The 20,675-nt window shown below is 40.6% G+C and overlaps 1 protein-coding gene across 1 annotated transcript; it reads left to right on the forward strand.

Annotated features, from left to right (window-relative positions):
- Positions 1 to 3,701: 3,701 nt before the first annotated feature.
- On the forward strand, positions 3,702 to 20,297 carry PSMD6 (proteasome 26S subunit, non-ATPase 6). The gene is made up of 8 exons (XM_046642281.1): positions 3,702 to 3,927; positions 4,681 to 4,886; positions 7,600 to 7,745; positions 8,014 to 8,233; positions 8,343 to 8,451; positions 14,078 to 14,246; positions 19,866 to 19,943; positions 20,087 to 20,297. The coding sequence occupies exons 1-8, from the start codon at positions 3,783 to 3,785 to the stop codon at positions 20,181 to 20,183; spliced, it is 1,170 nt and encodes a 389-aa protein (XP_046498237.1). The 5' UTR covers positions 3,702 to 3,782; the 3' UTR covers positions 20,184 to 20,297.
- The last annotated feature ends 378 nt before the right edge of the window (positions 20,298 to 20,675 follow it).

The following is a 20,675-nucleotide window of genomic DNA, read 5'->3' on the forward strand; positions in this document are numbered from 1 at the left end:
TACTATTTTAGAAGATGGTAAGTTATATGGGAAAAAATTGAGTTTGGTAAGATGGATTGGGAGGGCGGGGGGGAATAACGAAATGATAAATAGAGGGGTGGAGATAGGCAGTCTTCCCACCCCTACCCCACATTGAGAGGTGACATTTCAGCAGCTTTTAAAAGAGTGAGGATGTCTTGGGGCAGTGCATTCCAGGCAGCTGGAATAGTCAGGGCAAAGGCCTGAAATGCCAATATGGCTGATGTGTTCAGGCAACAGCTAGGAGATTGGGGGCTGCAGTGAGGACAGTGGGAGAAGACAGCAGAGAAACAGTGGGAAATGTGGGCCATTGTAGGGCTACATGAAGTGGATAACGCCATGCTGGTTGCTCAGTCCAGAAGAGCCCAAGGGGAGAAACAGAGAGACCAGTTAAGAGACCACAACAATCCAGGCAAGAGACAATGGCGGGTTGGAACAGAATGTTAGCAGTAGAGATGGTGGAAAGTGGTCAGATTCTGGATAGATTTTGAAGTTAGAATAAGATTTCCTAGCGAATTAAATATGAAGGGGGACAGGGAGAGACAGAGAGAGAGAGAGAGAGAGAGAGAGAGATCAAGGAGAACTCACTTCCTGCTCCAGTCTTGATGGACAGCTGTCTAGGTCATCTGCAAGAGTGTCACCTGAGATCCCCCTTTATAACATCCTAGAGAGTCCTCTTCTCTTGGGTGGGCTTCCCTGTTTTCTAGTTAGAGCTCATCCTCTACCTCATTCTCTTCCTGAGAATGGGTGCATTGGAGGTAAGTCTTGAGATGTTGCAGGTCTTAAAATGGCCATATTCATTCTAGAATAAAGGCTGAGGATGGAATTCAAGATTGGGAACCATTTTACCTTGATCTTTTGAAGGCCTTGTTCCATTGTCTTCTGGTTGCCAATGTTGCATTTCGGAAGATACGTATCATTCTGATTCTTATTCTTTTCTAAGTGACTTTTTTTCTTCTCTTGGAAAACCTTTGGAATTTTCTCTTTGTACCAATTGTTCTCAGTTTTCACAACAAGATGCCTTTTAAAAGAAAATCCATATTGGTGGGTATTCAGTGGATTCTTTAAAACAAGAAATGTCGTCTTCTTCAGTTCTAGAATGTCTGTCTTCTCAGTTTTGTCTATTCTCTCTTTCTAGAACTCCTATTCAGATATTGGGACTCCTTGACTGCTTCTATCTGAGCACTATCAGGGAGTTTCCTAGTTCAAATTCTCCAGGAGAAAACAGAATTTGTGCAACCAGCTCGTCTGGCTGAGACGAAGCAGATTAGTCACGACTTGCCAACCAGCCGATGAATCCATTTCCCTTGCCTTCATTTGGTCTGATCAGCTTTGGTTCATGTGACACAGAGCTGCCACTCCCGAGACTCCCATAAGCAGGAGGGTAGGCATTTGGCAACAGGTTTATTGCATTAAGATAGAGCTAATTGCAAATACTCTTTACTGTCAAATCTTATGTCAAGTAATGGATTCCGGGCTAGAAAAGTATAGGAAGGAAGGAGGGAAGGAAAGAAGGAAGAAAAGCATAAATATATCAGAGGAAAACATGGGTGAATGTTTTTCAAACCATGGTGTTGGAAAGGTCTTACTAAGACTTGACAATGAGAACAGAGACCATAGAGGAAAAGACTGAGAAATTTAACTATAGAAACATTGTAAACTTTTACGTTGAAAAAAATTCCATGAAAATATAGAAAAATAAATAGGGGAAAATTTGCAACCCTTGACAAGCAGTTAGTATCCTTAAGATATGAAGAGTGCTTACAAAGAAATAAGGAAAATTCCACAGAAGAATTGACAGAGCCAAACACACATTTCATTGAAGAGGAAATATATATAGTCAATACAGATGTGAAAAGAAACTCAACATCATAATAATAAAAGAAATGTAAAGGAAAAGCAACATTGTTATTGCTGCCAAAGCTTAAAATGGTTGATGATAGCATATTGTCAAAGAGGGAGACAGGCCCTCTGTTTAATATTGGTGAGACTGTAAATTGCTATATCATTTTTGGAAAAATAATTTATATATTCCTTATATAATACATCAAAACATAAAATGTCCAGATCTTCTTATTCAGCAATTACAGTTCTAGGAATTTGGGTTAAGAAATAATTACACAAGTGGGAAAAAAGCTGCACATAGATGATCAACACTGTGGTATTTATAAAAGTGAAAAATGAAAATGATCCAAATTGATATCAATTAAGAATTGATTGGGAAAAAGTCGGTACATAAAAATAAGAGAATCCTATATGGTCGTTAGAGGTGATGCTGTCAATCCATGTTTATTGGCATGGAAAGATATCTACAATACATGGTGGAGTGAACAAAAGTTTATAAGATACAGGTATAGAATGATCTTATTAATATATCTGGGTGAGTTTCAGTGAAGCTGTGTGTCTAGAATGTAAGTTTCATGAGGACAGGGCCTGTGTGTTCTTCACCGCTGTGTCTAGTACGTGGGATAGCACCTGGAACTTTGCAACCGGGCAATAATGTTTGTTGAATGAATGAATGAAAAATGTTTATGAAGTTATTCACCAGCAGTTCAACATGGTAGAGTGTTAGCAATTTTTTCTGTGCTCTTTATATTTTCTCTACCATTTGAGTTGCCTTCAAAATGCTTATTTTCTTTTTACCAAAACAGATAAGATATTTAAAATGTGTGGCAATGCCTCCCGCTGGTGAGAATGTGGCAGTCCCCAATGTTTCAATGGCTGGGTAAACTGCTTCAACTCTTTTGGGAAACCATTTCACATTAAATACCCCCAAATCTCAAAACATTCCTTCCTTTTCTCTATTAATCCTGCATGAGAACTTATGCTAAGGCAAGAAATGCAAAATACGAAGCGACCTATGCATCCAAAGGTGTTTATCTCAGTTTTTATATTAGGAAAATAACAACCCTCGACCACCTAGAGGCATCTCCGAAGGAGGGAAGAATAAAAGTAAACTATGGTTAACCCCCTCGATGGAATTTCAAGGAACCGTTACCAATGCTGAAGGCTCTGTAGCAGCATGAACAAAAAGAGGCTGAAAATGCAGGCATGCAATGGTTTAAATTACGCACAAACAAAATGATGATGCCGTTGTGGTAAGACTGTGGAATTCTGGGTGCTGTTTTCTCAGAATAGCAGAAAGAACGTTGGTTTTAGAACCGTGCACAGAGGTTTTTATTCAGGCATAACTACATAGCTGTTACATAACCTTGGTTGATCGTGTTCCCTAACCTCTTTGTGTCTCAGTTTTCTTATCTACAAAATGGGCTAATAGTACTACCTCCTCGTATAAAGAGGATTAAAATGAGATGATGCAAAGAGTAAGGACTGGACAAATTGTGGTGGTTGTTTCTATGGTTGCTGTTATTTCTGTTGTTATTCTAACATTTCAAATTTTCCAAAAGATTGCCAGCTCCTATCAATTACACACGGAACGAAAAGTAAAATAGCTAAAAGGGCGGAGGAAGAGGTTCGGGCATCGAACTTTGGACTTGGGCCCCATCCGCTCTGAGACTCGCGGGGTCGGGAGCGAGGGAAAGCCGCCGGCGACCACACGGGGGCGCCGGCGCTCCTGCCGAGCGAGGCGTTCCCGGAGGTGTCCAGCAGGGGACGCTGCTGACGGAGGTGGACCCGGGGCCGGAAGCCGGACGGGAGGCGGCCGGGCGCACTCGCCGACTCCTCCCACTTCCGCCACTGTTGCCGCTGGCGCTGTGGGTCCGTCCTGAGTTGCAGTCTTCCCGGGTCTTGTGCCCGCCGTCGCGATGCCGCTGGAGAACCTGGAGGAGGAGGGCCTGCCCAAGAACCCCGACCTGCGCATCGCGCAGCTACGCTTCCTGCTCAGCCTGCCGGAGCACCGCGGGGACGCGGCCGTGCGCGACGAGCTGATGGCCGCCGTCCGCGATAACAGTGAGCCCGCGAGCGCCGAGTCAGCGGCCTAGGCCCGGGCCGGCCCCGCGCCCCGGAGCCTACGGGGCTTTTCCCCGACGGGGCTCGGGAGCCCGGGGTGCCCAGCTGGCGGAGACCCTGATACCCGGCCCCGGTCCCCAGACCCTCGGGGCCTGCCTATTGTTGGAGGTGCCCTCGGGGCCCTCCAGCCTTGCCCTCGGAGTGGTCTGCATCCCTGTGGGCCGTTCTCGGAGGGCAGCTGGGGCGACAGTCCCCAGATATTTAGCCCTGTGCTGGGCGGGGAACAAAGACGCATGACTTACCGTCATTGGTGACGGGTCTTGGGGACTTAAGCTTTCCGTGGGGGCCGGGGCGGGGAAATTGGGGTCAGTCCTGTAGTCCCTGCTGGCCGTCAGTGGCGCTGGGCTGTGTGTGCTTGAACACGCTTGTCTGGGTACGTGTGTACAGACAGGCTTACCCTTTCCCTTGCGTGAAGATTCTTGGAACAGAAGCTATCAAGAGGCAGACCGAGGACCGCCCTCCCCCCAGCCCCAGGAGAGGTTGGTGGTGCCGGGATTGGCCCCGGTGCAAACCTCCTAGCTGCAGACGTTTAGGTTTTGCCAAGCCTTTGACTAGCCCTGTCCCATTCCTTCCTGTATTGGGTCGGAGACTGGTGGATGACCCAACTGTGTATGGGGGCAAGGGGTGGGTGGACACTGACTTCAGTGTACGAGGGACCTCCGCTCATAAGTCACATCCCTCTTTGGCTCTCAGATATGGCCCCGTATTACGAAGCCTTGTGCAAATCCCTTGACTGGCAGATGGACATGGACTTGCTAAATAAGATGAAGAAAGCAAATGAAGAAGAGTTGAAACGTTTGGACGAGGAGCTGGAAGATGCAGAAAAGAATCTGGGAGAGAGCGAAATCCGCGATGCCATGATGGCAAAGGCTGAGTACCTCTGCCGGATAGGTGACAAGGTGAGTGGAGACGGCTTCTCCTCTCTGTAGAGTCTAAAATGGGCACTGTTCCAGGTTAATAATATCTCATTTTCAAAATTAACTTTTAAAAAAAGTAGAAAGGTAACATGTTTACCTAAACTAGTGAATCAGTGCAAGAACGACTAAAGAACAAGATAAGAGTCTAATAGTTACACGCTTTCTCTCACCTGCCTGCAAACAGCTGCCAGGTGTGTATTCTTCCCCATCTCTCTCCATGCCAATAAAAACATAAGTGCACATGCAGAGAGTTTTGTTTGCTTACTGCTTTTACATAATTGGGATCATTCTCAGTAGTCTCAATAGTTCACTTTTCTCGGGAAAAGTTGGGAAGCATTGGTTCTGGTGCATTTTAAAAATTACTGTTTATACAAGTGATAGTCTTCTTATAATAAACTAAAACGTTAGAGTTAATACTGAAGTTCTGTTTGAGCTTTCTTTATTGTTTATTCACTGCTTCCTCAGAGGTAAGTAACCTTTTTAATTCTTTTATTGTATATTTACAGGCTTTTATATGTACCTGTAGAAATTAGGTAGAATTGTTTAAAAAAATTTTTTTAAGTAAATGGGATCATAGTGTACTTATGTTGTCCTGTTTATTTTTTCATTCAGCATTAAATCTAAGGGAGCTTTCCATGTTAATGTACATAAATCTTGCTCTGTCTGGTTAACTGTTGGCTAATACTTCATCGTAGGGCTCTGCCGTAGTTTCTTTAGCTATTCAGCTATTGATGGGCATGTATGTCGTTTTCAGCTGTTTTACTATTGGAAACGTATTTGTATATGACTTCTTATGTATATATGCTAATGTTTCTCTGGAGTGTAATCTGTAAAATGAAATTGGTGGGACAATGACCAGTTTTTACCATAGTATGTGTGGCCAGTTCTTCTGCATAGCAGCCAACCTAATTTATACGCCACTGTGAGTACATGAGAGCGATAGCCACCAGTATGGCATCTTTTACATTTTGTAATTTGGTAGTTATGTAACAGTGGTGAAGAGGGTGGGCTTTGGATGTTCCTGATTGTAAGCAGTGCATCTTGAAGATGGTGGGATGACATGCTGTCAATATAAAGAAAGAAAATAGTGGGGGCTCTTGGATGAGATTGCTGGGTTCTATTTCCAGTTTCAGTAATTATGATTTACTGGACCCTCAGTTTCCTCATCTGTAAAGTAGGGATAATGATAGTTTCTATTTAGTGAGGATTAAAGATAGGGGCAAAGAGCTTAGACTAGTCCCTGGCACAGAATGCCTAAGTGTTAAGTGATAGGAGCTGTTATTCTTTAAATTTAAAACAAGTTTTTTTTTTTTATTGTAAATTTAAGGTTTGGTCACTTAAAAAAATTGGAAAATGCAGAACAATTTAAAAATAGCTAATAGTTTGTGTGTTTTTCTAGGTTGTCTGTGTGGTTTGGTTTGGTTTGGTTTTAAAGAGGGTGCATTATTACATGTGAATGAGAAACTTAAAGCTTTTGATGCAGGCTTCAACGAGGATGTGCTTGACTCAGCATGGGGGGGTGCAAATTGCTGATGGTCTAATATTCCATGTTTGTTACTAGCATTCCTCTAAAAAGAACTTTTTCCCCCTCCTGTTTACTCTCTTGTTTTTATATTTTATTTAATATTACTAAATACTTAGTGGACTTAAGTTCTTTCTATTATTCACTGTGTTACCACTGATTATAGTTATTCCTTATGGTGGTCAGTTTGTTGGTGGAAGCTCCTGCAAATTGACCTTTTTGACATGATCTCATTGGTCTTCCTTGTTTTCTCATACAAGATGTCACAGGCTCAACTGTTACTTTTACTCTCCAAACCTGGAATCATCCATTTCTCCTATGATCCCTGATTTCTTTTAGCCGGGGATAAGATTTAGAAAGCAAGATCTGAGTGTTGGGTCTGCCCATTACTGTCTTGCCAGTCCCTTTTATAGATTTATGAGGCATAACTAACAATTTCATCAAACAAAGCCAGACAATACTAAAAAGTATCAAGTGAAAAATGATATTATTCATATTCATGTTTTTCAAGCAATAGAATCATTTTATTCCACAACGCTTTGAGATAGAATTGTATATTTAAATAGTTGTATTCTAATAGTCAGTGGCTAAGATAGTTTCCCTTACCCTTTAAGTGGTATGATTGATGATTTACAGTAAAGTTATTTTAAAGTATTATAATTGTTAAAGGGAAAAAATACTGAATATATGTAACAAAGAATACTGGAACAATTGTGAATAAATCATTGAATATTCTTCTCATATTGTTTCTTAGAATGTAAGCATATGCTTAGGCATATCTGATGTCTTTTTTATACTTTATACAAGTGGAGAGAATAGTATAACGATTCTGTGCAGTTAACACCCAGCTCAACAATTATCAGGCATGGTGTTCACGCACTCTGCCTTGCTGGCCTGGGGTTGGTGGGTTCAGATCCCAGGCTTGGACCTACACACCACTCATCAAGCCATGCTGTGGCAGCGTCCCATATGCAAAATAGAGGAAGACTGGCACAGATGTTAGCTCAGAGACGGTCTTCCTCACACACACACAAAAATTATCAATTCATGGACACCTCATTTTATCTTTACTCCTACCTATTCCCCCCACGACTTTTTAAGGAAGTCCCAGGCAGCTGATAGCTTTCGAAACTTTTAACCTTTTCTCCCCTGTTGCCTTGGTTCTCTTAACAGGAGGGAGCTCTGACGGCCTTTCGCAAGACATACGATAAAACTGTGGCCCTGGGTCACCGACTGGATATTGTGTTCTATCTCCTTAGGATTGGCTTATTTTATATGGATAATGATCTCATCACCCGAAACACGGAAAAGGCCAAAAGGTACTTTTTAGCAGTGGGGCTCTATTCCCTCTAAATTACATTACTGCAAATAAGAAATTGATATAAGAAATTTGCCTGTTTTCTTTTGTTTACAGCTAGTAAATATGGTCAAATAATTGATGTACTTATTTAGTAAAGCGTTTTGTTTAAGTATTTCCTTTTGGCTCAAGTTGTTAGCAGTTATTTTCTCTTTGAAAATAACACAAGACTTGTAAAAAGTGGCATTATCTATTTCCGGATTCTGACCTTACTGTTTTTTATTTTGTAGCTTAATAGAGGAAGGCGGAGACTGGGACAGGAGAAACCGCCTCAAAGTGTATCAGGGTCTTTATTGTGTGGCTATTCGTGATTTCAAACAGGCAGCTGAACTCTTCCTTGACACCGTTTCAACATTTACATCCTATGAACTCATGGATTATAAAACCTTTGTGACCTATACTGTCTATGTCAGCATGATTGCCTTAGAAAGACCAGATCTCAGGGAAAAGGTAATGACCGAATCTTTAATACTCATATTTAAAGATTATCTCATGCTTTTCTAACTTAAATACACAAAAATCATTAAAGCCTCCATTTGTTTGTTTTTTTAATTGTTAGGTTATTAAAGGAGCTGAGATTCTGGAAGTGTTGCACAGCCTTCCAGCAGTTCGGCAGTATCTGTTTTCACTCTATGAATGTCGTTACTCAGTTTTCTTCCAGTCGTTAGGTAAGTTTCGGCTGTCTCATTTTGATTATCTGTCTTCATCTTATTCCTGATCCTGGATGCAGATAACCTAGACGATTTTTCACATGTGGGAAGATATAGCGTGCAGACAGCTGCGGGTCTTTGATTAGTGTGGCTGATCTGCCCATTTTTGTTTAGAGGGGGCTTAGCAGACTGGGACCTGTTTTTATATGGCCCAGGAGCTAAGACTGATGATTACATTTTTAAAGGATTGTTTAAAAGAAAAAAACAGCAAAGAAGAATAGGGCGTGGCTCTCAAAGCCTAAAAATCCTTACTGTCTGGCCCTTTGCTGAGGAAGTGTGCCAGCCCCTGCTTTAGAGTCTTCAGGGAGTACAGGTTTCCCTCACTATCCCAAAGTGCGGTTTACGTCACTTCACTTTTACGTAAGACCTACGTTAGTACCTGTTTGCGCTAACCAAAGGAAATCCGAAGAGGATTTTCACTTTTGTGAAAATAGCCTTCCGTGTTTGCTGCAAGCCCTTAAAGAGGCAGTGCACCCCAGCAGTGAGAGTGGCACCGTCCCGCTCCTTCCCTGGGAACTACACTCAGCATCAAACCACCATAGCTTTGAACAGTGTCTGTGAGCGTCTGTGCCTTATCTCCACTTATTTGGGTAGGTTATTCTTTGAGTCTGAGAATGCTCAAAGACTTTCCCCGTATAAATTAATGGTAATTGTTTCTTCGCTTTGCTTGTCCATTTCAGCTTATAAAAGGTTTCATAGGAATGCTCTACTTTTGGATAGTGGGGGAAACTTGTATAAGGCAGAAGTGAGCCAATGGTTAAAAGTATTGAGTTTTATGGTGAAAGATGTGAGAGAATTCTGAATCTCCTATTGGGTTGAGGTTGGTTGAGCCTTGAATTCAATAATGGTTATTCTCTATGCAATAGTTAAATCTTTGTGCTGATGTGCAAATCATTTTCAAGGGCTGTAGGTTGAGAAAATAATCTGTTGAAAACACTTGTGTTCCTCCAAAACTAGGTTACAGTGATCTTACCCACACAAATTTGCTTTTTTTCCCTCCTAGCCCCACTCCTTCCTGGCCATTTGGTTTCTTAGTGAGAACACGAATTACTAAGATGATAGGTAACCCAGGGTTCCTTCCCAAATGATTTTCCTAAAAGTTAGAGAACTTGGCATCGATATATTCTCTTGTTTATGCTGCAGAGTTCAGAAGGTATTTAGTTAAATAGGTAGCATTCACAAAAATTGGGAAGGAGGGCACTCCAAGTGATCATCATTCTGTTTTTGGAATGGGTTTTGTCCCGGTTGATGGAGTGCTTTCTCCATGCATGAACGCTAGGCTGCTTTGTGAGAATTCGTACTGCTTACCTCATGTGATGTGGGCACAGGGCTCTTGAGGTGCGACCACTTCTCTACTGGGCCTTCTCTCCTCATCCGTACACGGATGCGTTTGCACACAAGGTTGGATTCCCCAATTGCTCTTCTCCCTTCATGCTGTGGATCTCCTGGCCATTACTCTGCTCAGGTGTGGAGAGTCCTTCCCTTCCTCCGGGCAGAACGACTCCCTCCTGTGCATTTGTGCAGCCCTTATTTTATGTCCCCTTCTCTTTTCTATTGAGATATACATCACATGCCATAAAATTCACTGTTTTAAAGTAAATAATGCACTGGTTTTAGTGTATTGACAAGGTTGTACAACCATCACCACTAATTCCAGAGCATCTTCATCACCCTAAAAGGAAATCTCTACCTGTTAGCAGTCACTTCTCTCTCTTCCCCTACCTCCTGGCAACCACTAACCTTTCTCTCTCTGTGGGTTTGCTCGCTCTGGACATTTCATGTAAATGGCCTTTTGTGCCTGGCGTCTTTCACCTGGTGTAATGCTCTCTTGTTGAAGTGTGTATTAGTGCTTCATTTGGTTTTATGGCTGAATGATAGTCCATTGTATGGATATACCACATTTTAATTATCCGTTCGTCAGTTGATGGACATTTGGGTTGTCTCCAGTTTTTGGCTATTATAAATAATGCTTGAATGAACATTCATGTACAAGTTTTTCTGTGGACATATGTTTTCATTTCTCTTGTAGTAGTGGAATTGCTGAGTCATATGGTAACTCTTTGATTAACTTTTTGAGGAACTGCCAAACTGTTTTCCAGAGCAGTGTGTGAGTTCCAATTTCCCCATATCCAATACTTGTGTGTATGTCTTTTTCATGATAACATGTCAGTGGGCGTGAAGTGGTGCCTTGTGGTTTGGATTTTCATTACTTTGATGACTAGTGGTGTTGAACATCTTTTTATGTGCTCATTGGCCATATACCTCATTTTTTAAACTTAGCATATTGTTTTGTGATTTTTTTCTTAGAGTTTGTCTCTTCTAACTAGAATTATTGGGAGCAGACTTTATGCTTTTTTTCATCTTTGTAGTGACCCCGACACTAGCACAGTGCCTGGATGTTGAGTACTCTGTGTAAATGCATGCTGCATTAATTAAATCAATAAATTAAGAGAAAAATGAGGGGAAATGCTATTCTGTAATGAAATTGATGCCTTTTGGGAACCTTTGAATAATGAAGTATTAACTTCCTCCCACCCTCCCCATTACTAGCAACCCTTTTAACACTTTTGGATGAAACTTTTTTTTTTAGGAAGATTAGCCCTGAGCTAACTACTGCCAATCCTCCTCTTTCTGCTGAGGAAGACTGGCCCTGGGCTAACATCCGTGCCCATTTTCCTCTATTTTATACATGGGATGCCTGCTGCAGCATGGCTTTTGCCAAGCAGTGCCATGTCCGCACCGGGGATCCGAACTGGCGAACCCTGGGCCCCCGAGAAGTGGAACATACTAACTTAACCGCTGTGCCACTGGGCTGGCCCTGGATGAAACTTTTTATCTTTACCAAATTTATACATTTCCCAGATATTTTCAGTGCAGAAGACAGGATAGTTAACTCTTCTTTTGAGGACAGAGTCATCATCATTCATAGCATTTATTCACTCCAGTATAGTGAGACATGTAAGGTTTATCAGGTTTTCTAAGACTGTTTACTTCTCCAAATATTTGTAGACTATGTCCTTTAAATTATTTCATTTGAAAAAAGAAATAGCATCCTTTTCTAGGTAATACCTGATTATACTTTGTCTCATTCTATCCCCAAATCCATATGCACATTCACTCACGCACAAAATTCTTCCAGAGATAACCATTTTAAGATTTTGTTATATACCCTTCCAGACCTTTTATTCATTTATGTGTACTTTAAAAAATAGAAAACAAAACAACACACAAAAAAGCCAAGGTTATAAGTACACATGGAAAAATTTCAGACAGTATCATATAAAGAAAAAGGCTCTCTCTAACCCATGATTGCCAGGGTCCTTTCCCCAGAGGCAACTGCTGTTATTAGGTTTCAAGTGTGTCCTTCAGGGGGATTTATATCCAGAGATACAAGCATGTAACACCTTTAAACATATGTGGATGTATTTTACATGCTTTTTTCTAAGTAGCTTTTTTTCCTCTTGACAATATAATGTGAATATCTTTTCATGTCACTATGCAAATAGCTGGTGATTGAGTCAGTAAGTATTTTTGAGTGGCTGTCATGTATCAGACACTGAGTATATAGTGGCAGGTCAAATAGGTGGAGTTCCTTATAACTTCCAGTTAGCCTTTTTTAAGGACCTCCTAGTATTTCAGTGTATTAGATGTGCCATAAGTTTTCCTGTACTGATAAAAAATTATGTTGTTTTCAGTTTTTCCTTACTATGAGCAACTCTTTTTTTCTTTCTGGGAAAGATTCATCCTGAACTAACATCTGTTGCCAGTGTTCCTCTTTCTTTCCCCCCTCTCTTCCCGCCCAAAGCCCTAGGAACTAGTTGTATATTCTAGTTGTAGGTCATTCTAGTTCTTCTGTGTAAGCCACTGCCACAGCATGGCTACTGACAGACAAGTGGTGTGGTTCTGCACCCAGGCACTGAACCCAGGCTGCTGAAGTGGAGCACACCAAACTTTAACCACTAGGCCCTCAGGGCTGGCTCAAGCAACTTTGTTTGGAATACTCCTTTACAATGCATTTTTTTCCATTTCCATTTGTTATTTCTTTAGGAAAAAAAATCTGAGAAAATGAATTTTGCAAAGGGTAAATACGTTACATCTTGACCACTGTTACCCTCCAGAAATATTGGGCCAGTTTACATTTACACAGTTTCTACCTTTCACCCCATACTCTTAGCCAGTCTGAGGGGAGAAAAAAAATTTTATTGATGTTTTATACTTTTTTTTACCCCCAAGGATAGTTTTTATTGAACTCTTTAGTCTTCTTTTAAATGGCACATAAAACATGGAAGGAGATATTTTTGTTGGGCTTATGGATGTGACCTATCCTGACCAACAAACATTTTTCTTCCTATCCTGTTTCATTGGTTTTCTTTACCATATTTTTTCCCAGTTTTATTGAGATGTAATTAACATATAAAATTGTATAAGTTTAAGATGTCCAATGTAAGGATTTGATATTTATGCATTTCTTTTATTATTAGTAAGAATGAGCATCATATCATGTTTAGGGCCATTGATATCCATGTTGTTAAATCATGTGTTCCCTTACTCATCCTTGTCTTCTTTGATGTTGGCCATCCTTTGCTTCTCGCCACAACTTTTGTCTCTTGGTTCCACAAGAAGACAGTCTTGTTTTTTCTGGACCTACTGCCTCATCCTTTGTTAGATCTCTCCATGGCTGCCTACCCTAGACTTGGTCACTCCCCTTGCCTCTGTCTTCATTCTCTCATCAAATACATCTGGATGGTATTGATTCCCAAACTCAGGTCTCCAGCCCCAAACTTTTCATGGAGCACCAGACCCATGCCTGAACATCTCCTTGGTCTCTTCATTTGGATATCTAATAGGCCAATCCACTTGAACACTGCCCAAATGTAATGCTTGGATCTCACCCTTCCCCCTAAAAGATCCTCCAAAAACAAAAAAGAAAACAAAAATTCTGCTCCTCCTCTCAGGATTTCTATCTTGTCGAAGCCAGAAACATAACTATATTCTTGATTCTTTTTTCTCGTGCACCTTCCATATCCGTGTAGCTGGCTCCCTGCTACATTCTGAATCTGTTCTCCTTTCTGTTCTTAGCCAGGCCCTTCCTGCCTTGGGACCTTTGCATCATTTGCATTGCTCTGTGCCTCCTGCCCTGCTTGGCTGGCTCCTCAGAGCTCTTCCCTGTCCACCGCAATCCAGCGCAAGGCCTCCCTGTCACACTGTGTCGTGTCACTGTTTTGTTTTCTTCACAGAACTTGTTCTCCTCCGAGAGTACCTTGTTTATTTGTTCATCTCTGTCTGCTCTTTGAAAATTCAGTTTCTGTGGCAGTAGGGATCTTGTCTTTTTGGGTTACTGCCATAGCATCACTGTTTAGAGCAGTGATTTATAGTAGTTATTCAGTAAAATAATTTGTACTTGTGTGGATTGCTCATTAATAGCCTATGTACATTTTACTGTTCAATTAATCTTTTTCTTACTGACTTGTAGCTCTTTATAGATCAAGGCTGATTAATTCTTACCGTGTTATAAATATGTCCTCCAGTTTATCTCTTTATCGGAAAAGGAGATTCTTACTATTTGTTATCTTATTCATTGCAGCCGTTGTGGAACAGGAAATGAAAAAGGACTGGCTTTTTGCTCCTCATTATCGGTACTATGTAAGAGAAATGAGAATTCATGCATACAGCCAGCTGCTGGAATCGTATAGGTCACTAACCCTTGGCTATATGGCAGAAGCCTTTGGTGTTGGTGTGGAATTCATTGATCAGTAAGTTAATTTCTTTTTTAAAGTTACCTTTTAATGTGTGATTTTGTATATTTTCTCTGTGTTTACATTGCTTCCCTCAATTATTGAAAAAACTAAGAATTTTTCTCTAAATATTATCCAAACAGTCATCTGTCATCTGCCTTCATGATGTGCCCCTTCTGCTAACAGATGGGGCAGTTGAGTTGTAGAGAACTTAAGTGATTTTGTAAAAGGTCATTAGACCAGTTGTTATCAAAATAGTCTTCTGTTCCTTCTTTGTGGGCCACACTGCTACTATAGTAATGACTCTTAGATCTCTTATCTTACATTTCACATTAGGTCATATTTCCTCTGATAATCTTTCCGATTTTTAGGTTGCTGCTGCGATTCTGGTCATATTGGATGTTAAATATGGGACTTTTAACCCTTGAATCAGTGATTCCTCACAGACTTACTGAGCCATTACTGTATGTTTGGCATTGTTTTAGGTCCCCGTCTTCATGGACTTCCATTCTAGTTGTAGGGGAGAGATGGCAAGTAAGCAAATAAATGTATAAGGTAATTTCAGAGAGAAATGAGTCTACAGAGATAACAAAATGGAACAGAGAGATGCATGTGGCTACAGCATGGTGGTGGGGGGCGGAGAGGGGCAGCTGTTGGAGAGTCAGGCTGGCATGTTTGTGTACAGGGCCAGGTAGGTATGGAGCTTGGGTTTTAATCTAGGTGCTGTGAAGAAGCCATTGGAGGATTTTAAGCACGAGAGTGATGTGGCTTCATCTCACTGTGTCTTACACAGACCAAGGGGATGAGGAAACCAGTTGGGCTGTTCTGTAGCTCGTGGAGATGTTTTGGTGGCTTGGACTAGGGTAGTGGGAGTGGAATTGGGGAGAAGCAGACATTGAGAATATGTGCTGTCCATGTGGTGTCTAGATCAGTGGTTCCCAAACGTAGATCTTCTCAAGGGTGATGAGGTGTTTTGCAGTGGCCTACAATGAAAAAGGTGGTGGTTATATGGTAATTTTAAAGGAAGCTGCGTTTCATTGAAATGAGACCATTCTCTATTTAGTGGTTTTGTTTTTTCTAATATTATGCAAATTTTCAAACATGCAGAAAATCCTAAAGAATTATAGAGTGAATCCCTGTATATCCTTGATTCTGTTAATTATTAACATTTTATTATATTTGCTTTATCACATATCTGTTCATCTTATTTTTTAACCACTTCAAAATAAGTTTCGGACACTGGTGCATTTCATCCCTAAACACTTTAGCATGTATATCAGTATTTGCTTATGGGTTTGCTTATTTGAGGTAATATTTACATTCAGTGAAATGCACAGATCTTAAGTGTAACCCAAACTCCTGTCGAGCCTTCACCAGAAATTTCATCATTCTCTTCCTTTGAAAGAAAATGGCAGTGATAGTAGTTTTCTTGTGTTTTAAAAGTACCCTTACCAAAGTAGGAGGCTGGTATCCCTAAGTTGATTTTGTTTTGTTTCATTTCTGAATTGAACTAGTCTGAAATTCAAGTCTGGTACCCACTGCTCAAGAGAGTTGGTTACTGGGATGGTGGATGGCCATTATGAATGTGGTTTTCATGAGTCAGTGGAAGGAGTGAGCAGTGCATGGAAAAGGGGGATTGGCCTGGCTTCTTGTTCTGGCTCTGCCTTTAAATAGCTGTGTGGCCTTGGTCAGGTCTGTTCCTTCCTCAATTTCTTAACTGTGCAGTGGAGATAACAAAGCCTGCACTGCTGGGGGGCAGCGTGAGGCTCAAATGAAAGGGTGGACAAGATGCGCTGAAGAGGGAAAGTGCCATTTAGACACACTGCATTATTCTTCAAGTCATTACAATGACATTTGAGTTCAAGGTGGGTGGTACGTATAAGGTAGGCGGATTTTGAATTGTTTAGTTTTTTTCCCTTCGTGTTCTAAGACCAGCTCTAGAGGCACAGGTTGTGCCACTCAGCTCTGGTTGTTACCTAGCAAGGCCTTGTTTTAAATTTCTGTAATACGTGATTCAAGTTGGGATTTCCATAGATCTCCCCCCCACCGTTAAAAATGTATTTTAGGTGAAATTCTTTTTTGAAAAATGGGCTGATTTAGTAAGTTTGAACAATAATTCTACATCATTCTTTCACTTCCTTAGACTCAGTAAGATACTGTTGAAGAGAGAGGAGCCATTATTTGAGTAAACACTACTTCTGACATGTTTAAGGTTAGAAACCATGCACATGGGCCATGTTCCACAATTTCGTTGGTAGGTCTTTTGAAACTTGGGATGCAAATATGATTTTGAGGTTCTGTTTATTCCGTAAATACTCAGTTCATCGTTACTGGACACCTGTGTAGGAGGCACCATGCTGAGGGCTTGGAGAAATACCGGAGGCTGGGGAAGATGAGTAATCTTGGGATTTGTCTGATTAGCATATAGGGAGATGGCAAGAAAGTAGTTTGGGTCTAGAGCAGGGAATGGGACTTGAATGCTGGCCTCGGGCATTAGGAGTTCAACTTTGTTGTTGTAACAAGAAAAGAAGCTATGCCCAGATCGCTCATGGCACACAGAGTTCAGAATGAGCATAATGGGGAGTTAGAGTATTTGATTGAAGTGTCCAAGAAACGGACACATCCACAGATGGCTTCTTGTGGGCAGTTAGACTGGATGTTGTTGCATATTTAGGAGTTTTATAGGAAGTGATGGGGAAAAGGGCTTTTCAGATGGAAGAAATAGCACAAATATATTTAGGAATGTGTTTGAGAAATGAGTAGCCTAGTTGTACTGGATGGAGTGTGTGATGGTGGGTACTAGAAAGCCCACTGAGCTGAGCCTGGAAAGATCCAGGGCTGAATCTGAATCAGTGTGTTAAATGCCAGACTAAGGAGTTTGGAACTTGGTGGGAATCTCTTCTAATAGTCTAGGCCTTCATTTACCTTTGCCTAAACTAATCTGGTGACAGTGGGAAGAAGCAGGTGAGTTGTTAGTTTGAGTGTCAACACTCAGGCTCTAGAATTGAACAGTAGGCCCTAGGCTCAGCAGAGGGCATTGTTGAGTCAGAATTTGCTTGTAAGTCAAGACCAGTGCTTTTCTCTTTATCTTCTTGCTTGGTGTCTTGTTCCTAAATCAGAACCTCAAGATTCTTCTTGAGAAATTTTCTCCCCTGTTCTATAGATTTGGGTAGGACTAATAAGGCTGGTGATGACTAAATCTGGTTGTGTAATTTTCTCTGTGTACTTTGGTCCCGGAATAACAGTTGCAAATGGATTTAGCAGCTGCGGTCTGGAGGTGTGCTATTTAAGTACCTGGAAAATGAGCATTAGTGAGTTTAGAAACAGTGCTGATCTTTTTTAATTTTTAAATTTTACCTAAAGCCACTCAGTAACATAACTCAAAAACTAACAGTTGAAAGAAGGAATGAACAGTGTAGCAATTGGCTCAAATATATTTTGACTGAGAGAATAGAAATAAAGCATGCTATATAAACATGTTACAGTTCTTGCTAGTTTGGGATAACCTCTAGCTTAAAATCTTGAATAGCATAACTTTTTCATCTTTCAAGCTCATAACCAGATTTTCCAAAATGGTGTATTTCCTTATTAAAAACACTCAGTGCTTCCCCATTCTTCTTCTTTTTGCTGAGGAAGATTCGCCCTGAGCTAACATCTGTTGCTAGTCTTCCTCTATTTTATATGGGGGTTGCCATCACACCATGGCTGCTGACAAGTGATGTAGCTCTGCACCTGGGAACCGAACCTGGGCCACCAGAGCAGAGTGCGCCAAACTTAACCACTAGGCCCTGGGGCTGGCCCCTTTATTCTGCTTAATACCAAGATTTATTTGGTAATAAACATGATTAGTTCCTTCTCATAGATTTTTTTGACACAAGTACAAAAGGCATAGTAGGTCTTTCACCACTGACCGACCAGCAGCAACTGGTTATGATACTTGATCATTCCTTTTAAAACACAAATCAGAGTAGCTCACTCTGCACTTTTTCATCTAATTAGAGCACTTGCTCTTCGGTAAGTGTGAGACTTGCTGTTGCCTCTGACCTTCCTCAACAGTGCATTAGATTTTGTTCTTCCCAATATGATGGTATTTCATTGTAGCTTTAATTTGCATTTTTAAAGAGTACAGTTGATCTTTTTTGTTTATATCCTTCGCCTGTGTTTTAGTAAGATTTGTAGTTTTTTCTTTTTCTTTTTTTTTTTTAAAGATTGGCACTTGGGCTGACATCTGTTGCCAGTCTTCTTTTGTTCTTCTTCTTCTTCGTCTCCCCAAAGCCCCTCAGTACATAGCTGTATAGTCTAGTTGTAGGTCCTGGCTCTGCTTTGTGGGATGCTGCCTCAGCATGGCTTGATGAGCGGTGCTAGGTCCATGCCCAGGATCTGAACCGGCAAAACCCTGGGCCACTGAAGTGGAGCGCTCGAACTTAACCACTCAGCCATGGGGGCGGCCCCATGATGTTTTTTTCTAATTTATACTGCAAACATCTTTTATCACATTATCATTTAGTTTTTGACTTGGTTTTGGTGGTATTTTCCTATGTGGAAATTCTCTACATAATCAAGTTTATCATCATCTTTTTTATATGGTTTCTGGGCTTTGTCACAATTAGGCTGCATCAGCACCATTTATTGATTAAGCCATCCTTTTTCCATTGATTTGAAATGGATTTTTGTTAGAAATTTGGTTCTTAAGATTTAGAGTCCCTTTTTTGTTGTTGATATGCTAGGATCAAGAGGTTTTAGTATCTGCAAGAGTAAACTGTCACGTAATTTTTATTTGGAATCTGATATTTCTTGATTAGGAGGATCCCCTATGTTAATCTCTAAATTTAACAATTCTAATACAAATAAGTTTTTATTTTAAAGGAGTCATCTTTCCATTTTCTTTGGTAGCATTAATAAAGTTGTCTTCATATAGCTTTTCTACTCTACTAAGTATTTACTTTTGCTCTGTCACCTGGTGTCACATCTTTGATGGAGAGTTTCACTATTGTTTGTCTTTGAAGTATATGTGTAATCGTGTTGTTTAATTAGCTGTCTTAATTATGGGGTTTGGGTCATGACTGAATATAGATACTCAGAAATACCTCTTTCAGGTTCATAACAGATTAACACTTCATCTTTGCATTTCTGATTGTAATTTATTGTGGCATATTATTCTGTCTTAAAAATAATTTGAAAGCTGTTTTTCCCCCCCATGCTCTGGAAGGATTTTGAAGATCCTGAGAGTTACCTGCTCCCTAACGGTGAAGCTGAAGGAAGTTTGGCAGTTTCCTCCCCACTCCCAATAAATCTTATTCTCTTTGTTTATTATTTTTCTAACTTCTAAAAGCTTTTCTCTGAGCACTTCTCCAGCTCTAAAGATGTGCTGTGAATGGTTCCATTCTTGACTGCTATGTTCCATCTGCATAGGAGCTTCTAGGATCACGTTTATTCTGTAGATGACTTAGTCTTTGGGGATAATGCTGCAACACACCAGGGAAGATCCCTCAACTCCTGCGTATGCGGTAGCTCGGGCTTGAGGGAAGCTGAGTGTTACCTTGAATGACAACAGAATCTTGTATTTAGTGCAGTTTGTATTTTTCTAAGAATTCTCAATAAGGCTAATGCTAAAGACTTTTTTTCTCTTTCAATTAGGGAACTCTCCAGATTTATTGCTGCTGGGAGACTACACTGCAAAATAGATAAAGTGAATGAAATAGTGGAAACCAACAGGTACTCTTAAGTTTGTGTACCATTTGTAATACTGCTCAGAATAAGGGGCAGTCTTAAGTGCCTTCTTTTAAAAGTAGGTCAACTATTGTTATGGAGTAATGTGACTGGTAAATAATTCATTTTTTTCTTGGATTTATTTATAGACCTGATAGCAAGAACTGGCAGTACCAAGAAACTATCAAGAAAGGAGATCTGCTACTAAACAGAGTTCAGAAACTTTCCAGAGTAATTAATATGTAAAACCATGTAAACAAAGGATTTCCTTAGAGATAATTATTTGGAATTTTTATAGCTTATTTCACTGTGTGCCCAGTTCAACTGTATAAAATAAATACTTCATTGTTGTTTCTTTGAGTTTATTCACTTTTTTCTTAAACATATATACATTTAAGGATGGGGTCCATTAATGTTAAAATAATGTCACTTTTATGACATTTGAATATCTCTGGTTTATGGTATATCTGAGTTCAGATCCTGATTCTGCCTCATCAGGAAAGTAGGGATAATAACTACACACCCATCGTCGCTCACCTTGAAGCCTCCTGAATTTTAGGAAGAAGGGTGCATGCTGTTTAGTGGCCCATAATTAAACACAGTGCTACCACTTAGTACACAAAAGATGGAAGACACACATCGTAAACTGTCCCTCAGAAACCAGTAACCTAGAAGACAGGAAGTTACTCCTTTTTAGGAGGCTGCCATAACCCTGGATTCCAGAATCTGCCAAGGCTG

This window comes from Equus quagga, chromosome 1 (assembly GCF_021613505.1).
Source record: "Equus quagga isolate Etosha38 chromosome 1, UCLA_HA_Equagga_1.0, whole genome shotgun sequence".
NCBI lineage: Eukaryota > Metazoa > Chordata > Mammalia > Perissodactyla > Equidae > Equus > Equus quagga.

Bases quoted from the DNA above. Each gene is read 5' to 3' on its own strand.
- PSMD6 (XM_046642281.1), top strand. From the start codon at position 3,783: ATGCCGCTGGAGAACCTGGAGGAGGAGGGCCTGCCCAAGAACCCCGAC. The intron at 8,452-14,077 runs GTAAGTTTCGGC...TATTCATTGCAG, and splicing joins AGTTTTCTTCCAGTCGTTAG to CCGTTGTGGAACAGGAAATG. The intron at 19,944-20,086 runs GTACTCTTAAGT...ATTTATTTATAG, and splicing joins GAAATAGTGGAAACCAACAG to ACCTGATAGCAAGAACTGGC.